General features: G+C 36.6%; 1 protein-coding gene across 2 annotated transcripts; it reads right to left on the bottom strand.

The window, feature by feature from the left end:
• Positions 1-1,729: 1,729 nt before the first annotated feature.
• On the bottom strand, positions 1,730-6,073 carry LOC132164918 (uncharacterized). 2 transcript variants are annotated; one of them, XM_059575436.1, is made up of 4 exons: positions 5,748-6,073; positions 4,577-4,620; positions 3,917-4,217; positions 1,730-2,377 (listed from the first exon to the last, which is right to left on the bottom strand). In XM_059575436.1, exons 1-4 carry the CDS (start codon positions 5,815-5,817, stop codon positions 2,067-2,069), a joined length of 726 nt encoding a protein of 241 aa, XP_059431419.1. In that variant the 5' UTR covers positions 5,818-6,073; the 3' UTR covers positions 1,730-2,066. The 2 variants fall into 2 exon arrangements, with proteins under 2 accessions (XP_059431419.1, XP_059431420.1); XM_059575437.1 differs by having other exon boundaries at positions 3,917-4,154.
• Positions 6,074-14,931: the final 8,858 nt, after the last annotated feature.

Raw genomic sequence — 14,931 nt, 5'->3', positions numbered from 1 at the left:
CGTTCTCATTGATAAATTAGAGGACAGAACAGAATACTCTATCCTAACAATATCGGTGATACAATCAAGAGTAGTAAAAAATCACTGGTTAGTTACATTATTTTGAATGGCCATCTTCGATAAAGTATGCGCCGCTTTATTTCCGTCTCGACCAATAAACGACACCCGCCAGTGGGGAAACGATTGAAGCTCGGACTTTATATCCTCCAAGAGCATTCCGGTTCGGCTCCAGTCATCCTTTGCTGAATTAATCCCATCTACCACAATCTTTGAATCACCTTCAAAATGGATCCTTTGGTAGCCCAGTACTCTGCAAAAATTAATTGCCATTTGAACTAGAGAGAATCCTAATTCTTAATTTGGTTATTAAGGATTTTTCTAAATTCGAGGTATTAATTATGATAATTAATTGGGAATTTATCCTAGTACTTGTAAATTAGAAAGTGCCAAAGGATAAGCTTAGACCGGGATTTTTATGGAAGTTTTAGATTTTAGTAATTGGTTAATTTGGTTGGTAGGAAGAATAATGAAAACAAATAATAATAGAAAAATGAGCTTTTGATTGATCGATCATTTGGCATTCAAAAAAAGAAAGGAAAATCATTTAGTCTGACTTGGTAGACTTTGATCCATCGAGATAAGGTTTAATCAATCGAAATTGCAACAATTAGAGTTATGTCACGCACGTAGGTGAGATCAAACAGTTGTAATTGGATTTGGTAAGTTTTGATGTAGTGGTATAAGAAGGAAGAGAGATCTAGAAAAAACATAGGGTTTTGGAATGTTCTTTGTTCAAAAAACGATCGATCGAAATTGGCGCCAATCAATCAAACCTAGAATTGAAAAAAAAAAAAAAAAAAAAAAATCAAACCTAGAACGAAATGATTCGATCGATCCCTCGATAGCCACAAAGAGGTTCAATCGAACATTCGTTCATAGCCCCATCGATTGAATATGAAAGTGTTGGAAATATATCTCAAAGATACAACAACAAAAATTCAAGAACAAGCATCATAAAAGTATAGCAAAAGATCATGCAAAACAAAAATTGCAAAGGCAAGATCAATATACAAGTACGTTAATACTTTATACATTATAATCTTATAACTAACCAATTCCTCTCTAGTTTTTTTTTTTTTTTTAACTTGAAACAATCTTATTTTCGTAAGGAAAGGGGAAAAAGTGGATTCGAACAAATAACATCCGCTTTATGAAATGTTGTCCCCAACCGATTGAGTTACCCATTAAAAACTATTTATGTTTAGATATTAATTAACGCACATGCATATAAATATGCATACATATTTAAGTAACCCATATAACATATTTATTATTAGTTAGTAATTAATATACATACTTATATTTGTAAAACCTACTTTTATTAATAGATATGTAAATATAGAGTAATAAATACTATGTGACAAAATAAAGTTCAGGATCTCAAAGAAGCAAAAAAGAGCAAAATAAAAAATAAATAAATAAAAAACCACCATATGAACAAGGTATCAAGTCAAACCGAGCTTATACGAGCTAGCTTGTTTATGAACATTAACCGATTCAAGTTGAGTTTTATGAGTTTGTATCATTTAATAATCGAGTATAATTTTGTGCTTATGAACGACCCATTAATAAATGAACCGATCCTAAGTTGAGTTTTTAACCAAGCCGAACACAAGCCAATGCATATATATATATAAATATATATATATATACATAAAGATGTTAATAGTAAAAAAAATTGCAAATTACATAAATTATGGTGCCAAAGAAATCACATGAACCGGCATCCATCCATCACTTGAAGAAAATACATAAACCGGTCACTCACCAGCGGAAAAAACATAAGCTGGTCACTCTGATCTTGCAAACTAGTCCTACATACTGAAATACAAAGACTAGTAAATTCTAATAGTTTGAATAGAATATAAGGCCAAATTCCTCACCTGGCAAACAGCCTGCTGTTTAAACAACACTGCCTATATTTCCATCTACTCATCTAAGTTTGTCTTGTCCTGTCTCTTGTAGAATATCAGTATCATTAGTGTAAATCTGAATATATTCGACGATTACTCCTCTCCCCTCGACTCATCTTCCTTGGAGAGCAAGCCCAGACACAACGAGCAGGGTGGGTCACATTTATCATCGACGCATGTTCTCTGCTCCAAGCATTCTGCGTGATAAACATGACCACAAACTAAAACTGCCACCACAGAGAGTTCACCAGAAGAAAGTGTACTCCCAAGAAAATAAGGTTTCCTTCTCAGTGGCTTCTGACATACCCCACATACCATCTTCACTGCATCTGATGATACTGCATTCATTACCAAGGAACTGGACCTAATTCTTTCTGGCCTGCCAAATACCTTTTCCCTATTCTCTGCAAAAATAGTGCAACTTCAAGTCAGTTTGAGACCATGGAAGAATACTTATTTAAAATATTAGACTGCAGATTGATAAAACATGTAAATGTAAAATCCAAACAGGATATTTTCAGAAAAACTGTGGTCCTATTTGGTAAAATCATAAAACGGGGCTTGGAAGTTGGCTCCACCCACCCCCGCTGTGGGGGTGGAGTTCTGCCCTTTACCAAAGTGGATCTTCACCACCACTCGCCTCCACCCCCGTAAAGTGCGGCAGGGGTAGAACTCTACACCCTCACCACCCACTGTGGGATAGACACTGAAGGTGGGGAGGGGAGACCCACCTTTGGTGAAGGGGCAACCTCTACCCTGTTGAGGCCCGCCTCCACTTGAAGTTATGCATGTTAGGACAAATTGAGTGTATTTTCAAAACATTCTTATATAAAAATGGAGGCAATTTTCTCAAAAAGTGTTTTGTTTTGAAAAAGTGTTAGTGGTAAGAAGCCACATCAAAAAACTGATTTGGATAGCTATTGCCTGAAAAAATAAAATTTTACGGTGTTTGAAAAGCAAAAGGAGTTCTGCAAAATTTTACCAAACACAACCTTGTTTCATGTTTCAAGCACAAGATACTCTGGGGTGTGTTTGGCAAAGAGTTTTAAGAAGAGAAAGAAAGAAGGAATTTATTGATGTGATATAATATAGAAAGGAGTTTTGAATTTTTTGGGAGAGAAGAGTAAAAAAAATTGTTTGTTAATGTAAAGAAATAAGGTTGGCTTTTTTAGGAGAAATGAAAATAAATTGTTACAATACAGGCTCCTAAACTTTGTAACAGGTGGAGATTGCAATCATCCCATCACAAAGGAATTTAAACTTTTCTTTTTAGAATATCAGCTGGGTACATATACCCCATTCATCACTTAATGTTTGCAATGATAAAATTTAATGCACCAGTATCATCATAAAGCTGGACACCTTTGTTAAATTACCACTTATCTGAAAAGCTTAAGTTTATAGGAAGAGATGAATTTAATCATTTAATTTAGGGTAATGTTAGGTGTTCTTCTAGTGTTCTCCTCGTGTCCTTTCAACTGTGATGTGGCTTTTAAAATCACCATTGAATTTGAAATTATCATTATTAACTTTTAATCTATTGAAAATTTTAAAAGTCAAATTACAGTTGGGAGGACACCAGGAGAACACTAGAAGAGCACCTAGCATTTCCCTTTAATTTATATTATAACACTCTTCCTCACGTATAAGCTCAAACTCTCTCACTTAATAAGTGAGGTCCAATACGTGAAATATTTAAATGAAAATATGAGGTAAATGACAAAAACAAGATTCGAACTTAAAACCTCTACTTGGGTACCAAGTGAAATCGCCACTTCTCCCAAAAACTTAAACTTATAGGAAAAGATGAATTTAATCATTTAATTTAAATTCTAACAATTTAATCACAAGAACAAAATTCATTCCTTGATCTGACTTTCCATCAAAAGAAATAGAGCCTTGGTAGAATTGGAGTGGAATTAATAGCTAAAACAACTATGCACCTGAATGATGTCCAGTTGCAGTCTGTGAGTTAAATTGAGTAGCCAACTTGAAGGATAGTCTCTCATCACGTAAAGAAGCGGCTTTACCACGGGAAGTTGATGCATTGGCATGATTACCTGAGTTACGCCGAGAATATTGATGGCCGTAGTAATGGCGAGAACGTTTCAAAAATATTGAATGGCCAAGACTCTGAGTATGATGTGCAGTGGTAGGATGGGCATTTAGTAGAGAACTATCCTTGATATCCAAGACAGATGTAAAAGGCTTTAGTTCACTAGAGTTAACTGAATGCAAAGGTTTCTGCAAAACATAAAATAAAATGATTCAACCATGTGCATTAAATGCAGATAAGATGAATGAAAATTGAAAGAAAAAAAAAAAAGATTGGGAAATGCTGTTAAATAATAGTAAAGTAATCCATATCAAAGGCAAAACTATCTTAGGAATCACTCTCCAGTATGAATAAGTGTGAAAAGAGATTCTGTAAAAAGGTTAAAACCTTTTTTATTTTATAAGTAATCGAATTATCAAGGCGCCCTCAGGTACACACAGAGTATACAAGGAAATAGTTTTAACCCTTTTTTTTTTTTTTTGGTAAAGGGTTAAAACTTTGAAATAGGAGCTATCATTTACAAAAAAAAATAGGAGATAACACTAACCTCTTCTGACATTAAGTCCATCCGTAAGGAACAAGGCATGGTATCTGCAATATTACATACAGAAAAACAGTGATCATTCTCACTTCCTTCACTTATATCTGAAATAAAATTTAAAATATAAAAAGGAAAGAAAAATTCCAGCAAATATCAGATTCTTATATGATGCATAACATTCTTCCTCTTTGAAGCTCGGATAGACAACCAATTCCAAAATCAAGACACAGATTTCTTCACCAAATGAAAATGTAAGATTTAATTCCATTCATCATCTGGTATATAGCATATGCAACAGGACCAAAAACTAACAAGTCCAACTACTCAAAAACTGATGCTCAGCAAGTGAATGTGACCCACTAGCCAACAGATAAGGAAAATGTTAACCACTTTAGCAATTAAGGCTACAAAGAGGATTAATTCTTGGTTAGGATGTCAAATAGTCAGAAAGGATTACAAGGCCAGGAAATTTTTCATTCCTAATCTTGTGGCATGAGTAAAGAAATAGAAATGTTAGATATTATAATTCTATCCGATGTTCATCCAACTAATACAGCCGCATTCTCCTTCAAAAATAAAAAATTTGAAACGCCCAAGCAAATATCATTCCAGCTGTATTGATCTGTCTCTATTCTCTGAATCTACAGGCAAAAATATCCGACGATTTCTCTTGTACCAATCGCAAAGTGAATCAATGAAAAATAGTCTTCAATTGACAATTTCTGATTTGTATTTCCATTACACTAAACTAATCGACAAAGCCAGAGAAAAACAAAAGCCCCATCAATCAAACATTGATCAACGAGTAAATAGCCCCAAAAATATTATAAAAAAAAAAAAAAGAAAAAAAAAAAGAAAAAGAAACACACAAACCCATAAAATGGCAGGAGCTCAATATTTAGAAGAACTAAAAATTGAGAGAAAATTGCAGGTAGATCGTGAAAGCCCAAAAAAGAAAAATCCCCATGGACGAACATACTTCCTCCCACTTCAGTGTCTGGACAGAAAATAAAAACGAAAAAGCAAACCTCAACTAAATTTGTGCCCGATGAGCTGTAAAACATCAAGAAATTCAACAAATTTCCCTGCATTTTTTTTTCTTTTCTCAGGAACCAAACGGAACCCATCAAGCGGTAAAAAGAAAAACAGAAAGCTACCCAAGAAAAAAGAAACCTACCCGAAGGAGGAGAACAGGAAATGGGAGGTTGGGTCTGGCTCTGATCAGTCACTCGCTTCCTCTTCCCCATAATAACAATAATAAAAAAAGTAGCTTACAGCAATGGCAGAAAGAGAGTTTTTGGCTCAGATACACCAACAATACTATGGGCTTTAAGCTTGTGGGATCTCTCTCTCTCTCTCTCTCTCCGTGGCTTTGCGGTGTTGGGGCAGTGATTAGGGCAGGGTGCTCGTGTGGACGTAGGGTCGAGACTGAGAGAGAGAGAGGGGAAAAGAGAGTGGGGGGCAGTTTCTGGTAGGAGAAAAACGTGCGAAAGAGGAGGACAAGACACAGAGGCTCGCTAACTCCCGTCCACGTCACCATAGTCTGAAGATAGGGGCACGTGTTAATGGATACCGACCGACCTATATATCTTCCGTGCTTGGGCTGGACCAGATGTGATCCCCAGATTTCTTTTAGATATTTCACAAATTTGTGGTCTTTTAACTCTCTTTTAGATATTTTACAATCGATATGAGCATAGGCACAACTAGAATATAGTTTGGACCGGCACAAAGTAATTTTATTTATTTATTTATTTATTTTTGGATGAGTTAGGAGCCCTCTCGCTTTCTTTTTGTGTTAAGTAGGGGTTATACCTTCCCGAAATGAGTGGAAAATTTGGTGCTATCGATATGCTGTGACGTTTCCATTTTACCGTTGCCCTCCTACCCTTGAAGCCTCGTTGTACTTTCCTTCCTTGGGTCTGATGGTGTAGTAGAACCTTATGCTTCTGAAAGGGTTTGGTTGGAATTTTGTGTTTTGTGGAGCGAGGCTTATATCCAGGTGCGTAAGGCTCGTACTCCTTTGGCGAGTCGCGTACAATTGCCTGGTGTCAGCATCCATCGCGCATCTAAGTGTGGAGCAGGATCAAGTGTCTGTACCATAGAGCAAATGATCATGTTCAACCTAACACTAAGCAATCAAGAAGTCTGTTACTTTAGCTCGCACCTCAATTAAACAATAAATCAGAAAACCTAGGTTTATCCTATGCTCCAGTCATTCATGATTTGTACTTAGCGTGTCACAACCTAATCTTAGATTGTCCACTACAGTTGGCAAGACCATTTGCTCTGATTTCATACTGTAAGACCCCCAAAACTAGCATTGACTAGTCTGGTAGGGTTATTGGCAATTACCCCAATATAGCTAACTAGTAGCCAACTGGGGAACCAGCCCTCTAAGCAAAATCAGAGTTGATGTGTAGAAATGTGAAATAAATATGAGAAATCTAATAACCATAAAGGAATCATACATTATCCTCAAAACATAGACACAAAGCAACTAATAAAGATAATAACCTGATTAAACCTTGTGTCAACATGAAGATTTATGTCTCAAATAAATCCGTAGTGGCAACCTCTCCACTCTCCTCTTCCTAGAAAGAGGTTTTCTACAAGATGTAATAATTGTACAAGTCTAAAGATTTAATAAGTAAACCTCACAGTTGGGTACAACATGAACAAGTTATTATTGAGCTCGCATATTCGGGTTACTGGGCGTACATGCTTTGGCATTCATTGTTTCAATTTGAATCAACTCTTGGAAAGTGTCAGCAGTCCTACTCTCTGGGTGAACGCTTGAGCTCATGGGCGAGCGTTCGGCTAGAGAGTGAGAACTCTCGGCCAGAGACCCATATGCCTCTATCTAGAATTAGGGTGTGGTACATCTCATCCTAGGCTCCTAATATATATACGCATGCAACATAACAAAACATGCCAACATACAAACTTAAGATATCAAAGGCAAGTTTAAAGCTCTTTAAAAACATTCTTTTTCATTTTAAGGATTTTTTTTTTTTTTTTTTAAGGGGAAGACATTCCATACTCATTCATTGATGGAAAGATCGCGAGCAAAAGGTCTTACAAATAGAGCAAAAAGATCTGAAGCAAATCATATCCGAAGCTACGCGGTTACAGACATCAAAGATACATACATTATAAATCTAACATTCATGACCTATCAATGACATCAACATCTGCTAACTCATGGCTAGTCTTCAGTTTTAACAAAAGATCTACTACAAACTCAATCTAATGAATAGGTAGCTCTTATTCCTCAGCCCTAAGAGCAGAAACCCACATGCCGAATTTCATCCTCCTTGACCCGATAGCTAGGATACTGTTCACATCCACAACCCAAGAGTGTAGATCAAAAGCGAATATCCCGCAGATCATCAAGTGGGTAGATCAAGAGAGATGATAGAGCCTTATTACAAGCAACAAAAACAGGAACAAAAAACCACAAGAAAATAGAAAAAAAGTGACAGGAAATGAATAGGTAAAAACTAGAAAAGAAATACAAGGAAAAAATAGACAAAAGCCAAAAAACCACAAAAATAGAAAGCGACGACGAAAGAAAACACGCCTCAGAGTGAGGCTACTGGAAAGCAACGCAAGGAGGCGATGGACTCGGACGGAGCCTGAGAGCCAGTGGGAAGAGCGCGAGTTGACGTGGGTTTGATGACAGGGGATGGTAGATTGGGCTTAGACCAGTCCGATCCAATAGCCAAGTCAGAACCAGAAAATGACTCGACAGATTTGAGCTCGAGGGCCGTAGGAGAGGGGCCAAAACAAAAGACAAGACAAAGGAGGGGAAAGAGGCGGAAAGGAAGGGGAAAAAATACCGCACAAGGAGGTAGGGAACATCAAGTAAATAGTCTAGCTCATAAGGTGAAGAGAGGGAAGGGAGGCAGCAAAGGATGAGGTTGGAGGGGGAGATCAAAAGTTCTCCACCTCCTCTTGTGCGGCGTTCTCTACTAGGAGAAGAAACCCTAGCAGAGAGAAGCTTCTCCGTCTTGTTCATTTTAAGGAAATATATACATGAACTTGTTAAGGCATCTTTAAAACTTGTAATAGACACAAAATAGGAAGCATAACATAAAATGCTAAATGTTTGGGCAAGAGGTTACCTTAAAAGATTGCAAAACCATCATGATCTCCTCCTTCTCTTTCCAAGTCACTCCTCGCTCTAGGATTAGGGTTTTCTGGTGTTGGTAGAGGTTGAGGATCGAAGGGAGGGGTTTTTATAGGGGGTGGAGGCGTGCCCTCCTCCAAAAATGTGGAGAATAAGTTAAAATTACTATTCAGAGTGTCAAAAAAAGTTTGGGTATTTTGGGGGTGAACGTTCTAGTACTATTTACACAATAGATCAAAGAGTTCAGGTGTACGTTTGAGTATTATCCAATGGCTCAAAGACTGGTCAACGAATGCTCGAGGTAGTCCTCCTAGCAAACACCTGCACTAAGTTGAGGGCGAATGTTCGGGTGGTCCCCTGGTGAACGTTCGGGCATAGAATTGGCTTTGGTATTCTTTGAAAAATTTCAAGGGATTTCAATCACTCATTAGGGGTTTAGGTTTTTGGGTTATAAAACCTTTGGATGACGTGTTTTATGAAAATGTTTTGTTGTGTTTAATTAAATCATTAGTCTTTTAAAATCGGTGATTTTTCGGGGTATTACAAATCATGACTTTCGCATAGAAGAAGAAGGCTCTTATCAATATGAAATGGTCCAGCTAGATGGAGGTCAACTATCAGATGCTTGTTTCCTCACTCTAAAGTTTGGGAAGAAGGCTGGTCGCAAGATTCAAGATGTGGCCAAGTTTGCAACACCTTCTACGGCTTAAAAAGGTGCCTCTTCCCTTCTACCACTGGCCTTGATTCCAACCACGTCCATCTTCACCCCCTTGTCCCTATCCTATGTACATCCTCACACTATAACGCCTCCAAAATTAATTAACTTGTAATTAACTCAAAGTATCACTTTAACAATCTCATGCTTATTGAATAAGTAAACAACCCAAAGAGATTACATCTACTTCGTAAAATAAGAATACTAAGCATCGGAAATAGATGATTTTTATTTTATTTTATCATATTAATCATTGCAACCAGATCATTTATTAAGAATCATCATATTAAATTAAATATTTACGTTATTCACATCACCGCTATAAAGAAGAGTCATATTAAACTTAATTCACAAACGCATATCAAAACGCTAGCCTTGTTTGGCTTGGCACCTTTTTTTGTTTTGTTTTCAAATTCATAGTTTTTTATTTTGTAAACAGATTTGGTATAAATCCACTAACTCAGAATTTTGCCCAATGTCATAAAAATCACGTTTTCTCTTTGAAAACCAAGGAAACAATTGGAATTCACAAGTACAAGGCCAATGATTGGCACTCATAATTGGATTGCACCAACTCCCACATATTGCAATTATTGGCATTAAAGTGAAATAAGATAAATTATGGTGAGAAAAAAAAAAAAAAATTGCTCTATGATCTTGGTGCCTCCCACACACGTTACACTAACAATATACCATTCCTCCTTGTTTTTGTCGTTAAATGGCTGACATTGTGCAAATAGATATATGCATAATGCAACAAATAGGCAACCATCTTCAATACGTTTAAACAAACAATGGTTTACCCCAGCTACATAGTACCAACCCATGCATTACCGTGATCCTACTAACAGGAGATCAAGTACCACTTAAAAGAAATTATCCTTCCTGCAAGTTTAACAGCAAAAGACAAGTAACAACCGGTTACCATTAATGCTATGCCACCAAAAGTTTCTTCAAGCAAATATGAGCACTAACAGTAAGAGTACTCCTAGGCAACATAAACAGCACACGACCGAAGCAAAACAACATCGCATAGCATTATTGACCCACTGGTTGCCCAATGCACCGCTATTACCATGTACACCTACTTCCAGCTCATCGGCCGATGGTGTTGATATATTTTCCAACAACTGATCTTCACAGTGTACTTACCCTTGCTGGGACGTGGGTGGTGACAAATTTTGTAGTAGCTCATCCTCTCAATGGAAACTACCTGGATGATTCTGCAGTAACACTAACACCAGTCATTTATGGATATAATATCAATGTATAAAGAAAACAAATGCATATTAATAGTTGTAAGTAGCTCGTTCAAATTAGCTAATGTTGCATCAATGTGCAAATTTACTATTAAGTTTTCAGCTACCAAAATTAATTCCAAAACATGCCACTTTTTCATTATTTTTATATATATCCCACTAGTTCAAAAGTGTCTACTGTATATGAACATCTAATTATGCATCATTGTCAATGTAGTGTCACAAACAAGGCAACGAACAATCAACGAATTATTGATACAAAATTCAATTCAAAAGCCAATGATAATTTTTCCTCCTATGCAAGTCAAACAACGCAATCATGTATTATTGTATAGGTTAAGCAAAAGTGTTGCATATCTTGTAAAGAGGACACTTGTAAAAGCGCCTCGTGTAGTTCTTGTCTGTTTTGGAAATGAGTAGTCTCATCGTTCCAGCACCACATAAACATTGCATCTTGAGCTCCATAACTAATTTTCTTAACACATAGATGAAGCGAACCAACATGACATACATGTAAAATATAAGTCCAAAAATTGACATAGTAATACAAGAACAATTATCAAAATGGCATAAATATAAATATGAGACCACAACCGACATAATTATAACCAAAATGACATAGACATATAATAGGAGTCCACAACCGACATAATTATACAAAGCAAGTACCAAAATGACATAGACGTATAATAGGAGTCCACTACCGACATAATTATATATAAGAAGTACCAAAATGATATAGGCGTAATACAACTCCATTATCAACATGCCTATACATGGCATGTTCGCATCACACTTGGCACACACACCATGCTGTCCATAGTGAGTATGCTAGCGCACACAATAGTAGTCAAGTACAAGTAAATGTGCTATAATGGCGAGCCATACAAAAAAACACTGTCCCATGACGCAACACATAACATAAACTAATAAACGGTATTGTCGGTACTGTAACAAAACAATAACTATATCACCATAGTTCCATTGCAATACCCAACACCACGTCAGTTCGACATGTGGATATTATCCCACATCAACTGCCCAATCTGGTCCCTAGTGTTTGCCATAGCTAAAGCAGCTTCATCAGAGAAGTCATAGTGGATGGGGTAATCAGCACCATTGCCAAGAATCATAGGAGGGGCATGTTTAAAGAACAGATCACCGCGGTCAGCCTGTCGGATGAAGTTGTGCAGTGTGCAGCATGCGTTGACTACAAGGGGCTGACGACAAACTTTGTACTTGGGCATGCCATTTAGTACATGGAAACGCCTTTTCAGCACTCCAAAGCAGCGTTCAATTACCATACAGAGCGAGGAATGGCAGTAATTGAACAATTCCTTAAATCCTCGAGGGTCACCACCATTTCAGAAATCTTGTAAATGATATCTTTCTTCGCGATAGGGGGGAAGGATTCCTTTTGAGCATGGGAAACCAAAGTCAACCAAGTAATACTAACCTGCAGGTAGACATACACTGTGTGTAAGTTGAAACTAGACAAAGTTATTTGTAAGGTTGACCTTGGTTGTGAAGAGAAGACTCTCACCTTTGGGCAGTGTAGGAAATTCATTTTCAGGTCTAGTTACAGCATCATAGAAAACCCTTGAGTCATTGGCAGTCCCCTCCCAACCGCTATACATGAACGTGAACATCATGTCGAAGTCACAAGCACACACTAAATTTTAGGACACGACTGCCTTTCGCCCTCAATATGCGTTTTGTTTTTTTGCCTGAACCCAAGCTTGAATATGGGTACCATCAATGGCCCCCACACAGTTCTAATATGCAAAACATTGGGAAACAGTTCAATGGTTAGGTAGGTCCCAAATAAATTCACGTACCCACATACTACCAAAAATATACTGCTGGCTTTCATACTTCAAACCAGGGAAAATATTTTGGATTTTCCTCAATGTAGGGGTGCACTCCGTCAAGCTGCCTAGGCCTTATAAGGGTCTTACCCAAGTTGCATAATGCCCTCATCACACGCTTGAAATGGCGTGAAATTGTCTCAGTAGAGTGTTGGAACTGGTCTGCCGCAACCCTCATCCCTTGCAAATGACCAACTATTAGGCAAAGGATGGCCAGTGATTCTTCCACACTCAGTGAGCGAGTATCTTCAAAGTAGTTTGCCCTCAAAACTTCTGCTAAGGAGACAAAAGTTGCCCTCTGCATGCGAAACAGCTCATAACAAGTACCCGGGTGACCAACTAACACTTCTTACACAAATGCAGCACCTTGGAGTGCGAAAGTGCGATGGGGTATCCTATCAACTTCGGATGCTTCATCAAAAGTGTCCTCAATTTGAAACAAAAACAAGAACATCTCTGGGAACCAATCATTGTCATCCATTGCATTATGCTTAGCACCGTAGAAAACGAAGTCAAAGATAGGTGGGTCCATCCTTTACAGACAATTGTAACAATTAAGTCATTTTAGTTGTGTGTTGAATTTTTAGATACCCCGATTGAGAGGGGGCATGTAAAATATAAGAATAATATACATTAGGATTTTAAGTTCAAAAGTCACTGTTAACATGAAATAAAGAATTGGTTATTAGTTTTGTTGTTACCATTTTTGTTTGACTTCAAAAAGGAAAATTGGAATAAAGAATGGATTGAAGGCATGACTAGTCAAAGCTATTGGTTTTGTTTAGATAAAAAAAAATAAACCAAAAATGATTAACCCTTTATTTGTTTGTATTTGCTCAGAGAAAAAAAAAAACAAAAAATGATGTTAATATTTAAAAGCAAAAATGATGTTAATATTTAAAGGGAGTGACATGAGTCAAAGAAAGAAAGATGCATCATTGGCCTTTAGCTTATAGCTTGGATCCTAATCCAAATAAAAAGGTCAGTGAACCAACGACACATGAGCTTTGACAAGATGTAGCTTGGAAGACTAAAACAAATATCTCTATAAAAATATCTATATTTCTTTAACTTAGATCTAGTTTCCTTAAAAAATAAATCTATTTCTCGCTCCGAAAATAAAGACATATATTTGATTGGGATTGTGGTTCAAGTGGTTTTTATTGGTTGTTTGACATTTGTTTTTAACTCAAGTTTGCATTATGGTACCCATTTCCCTATAACCACTTCAAAATGATTGGTATGTTTTGCATTCAAATTGTGTAAACGACATGATATGAGACAATCTAGAATTCATAGGAAATCAACATGCCATTTCTTTTCGCCAATTTACTCCCAACAATGTTAATCGTGCTTCTTCTTTTTTTTCCCTAATTAATGCTACATGCGATGGTTATGTTAGCGGGAAGAGATAATGGTGGGAATTACTCTATAATTTTAGCACTCCAATCACCGAATGATTTGTACGGTGAGCTAATTTCCTCAAACTCTAGTATCCTCAAGAAGTAATAAAAATAAATAAATAAAAAATAAAAAAACTCTACTTTCATAATCACTAATAGGCCACCTGAATGGGGCATTTTTTACCATCACGTTATAAAACTACTAGGGGACCCGAATGTTGGAGACCTACCTATCCATCTACTTTGAAGAAATATGATAAATATAAGAAACATTGCACTAACTCTGTATTGATAAAGTCCCATTTGCATGTGGGATTACAACTTTGTGTACCAACATAGTGGAAGAAAAATAGAGCCAAAAAAAGGGCGGAATTAAAAATACAACCTCAGAAAAACAGAAGAGAAAACATGATTGTAATTTTTGAAAGATTGTTATATTTGATAGTTTAATTTTTTAAAGAAACATATGTGAGTGGTTCGTAGAACTGTAATTAATTAATTTTAAAAAGCAAAGGCAAGTAAGAGGTATGCTTTTGAAAAGTGGCAATATTCTATTCAGATTAAAAATGATGGACATGTCTATCTTACTACAAGTTGTCTAACTGGTACATGCCTTCTAACGTCTTTGTCTTTCTTTTTTCTTTTTCTTTTCAAGCAATGCATATGTATGAAGGTTGGGCGAACCATGACAGTTGCACAGAAAAACAATATAAGGGGAAAATTACAGTTTACCTCTTCAAAATTGACAACGTTTTTTAATTCGAACATCAAAGTTTCAATTTTTGCAATCCACCCCCACAAAGTTTCAATTTTTTTCAATTCAACCAATATTATCCCAAAATTTCCATATTGCCCATGATTTTTTTTTTTTTTTTTTATGAAGAAAAAAAAACAAATTTCGGGGGTGCAAAAATGGCTAGATGGCCAAAGGGGTGGCTACGGCCACCCCGAATTTTTTTAAAATTTTTTTATAAAAAATAAAAA

The sequence above is a fragment of the Corylus avellana genome, chromosome ca11 (assembly GCF_901000735.1).
Source record: "Corylus avellana chromosome ca11, CavTom2PMs-1.0".
Classification (NCBI taxonomy): domain Eukaryota; kingdom Viridiplantae; phylum Streptophyta; class Magnoliopsida; order Fagales; family Betulaceae; genus Corylus; species Corylus avellana.
Note: the sequence above shows the minus strand (reverse complement) of the source record. Positions and strands in the feature narration are given on the sequence as shown.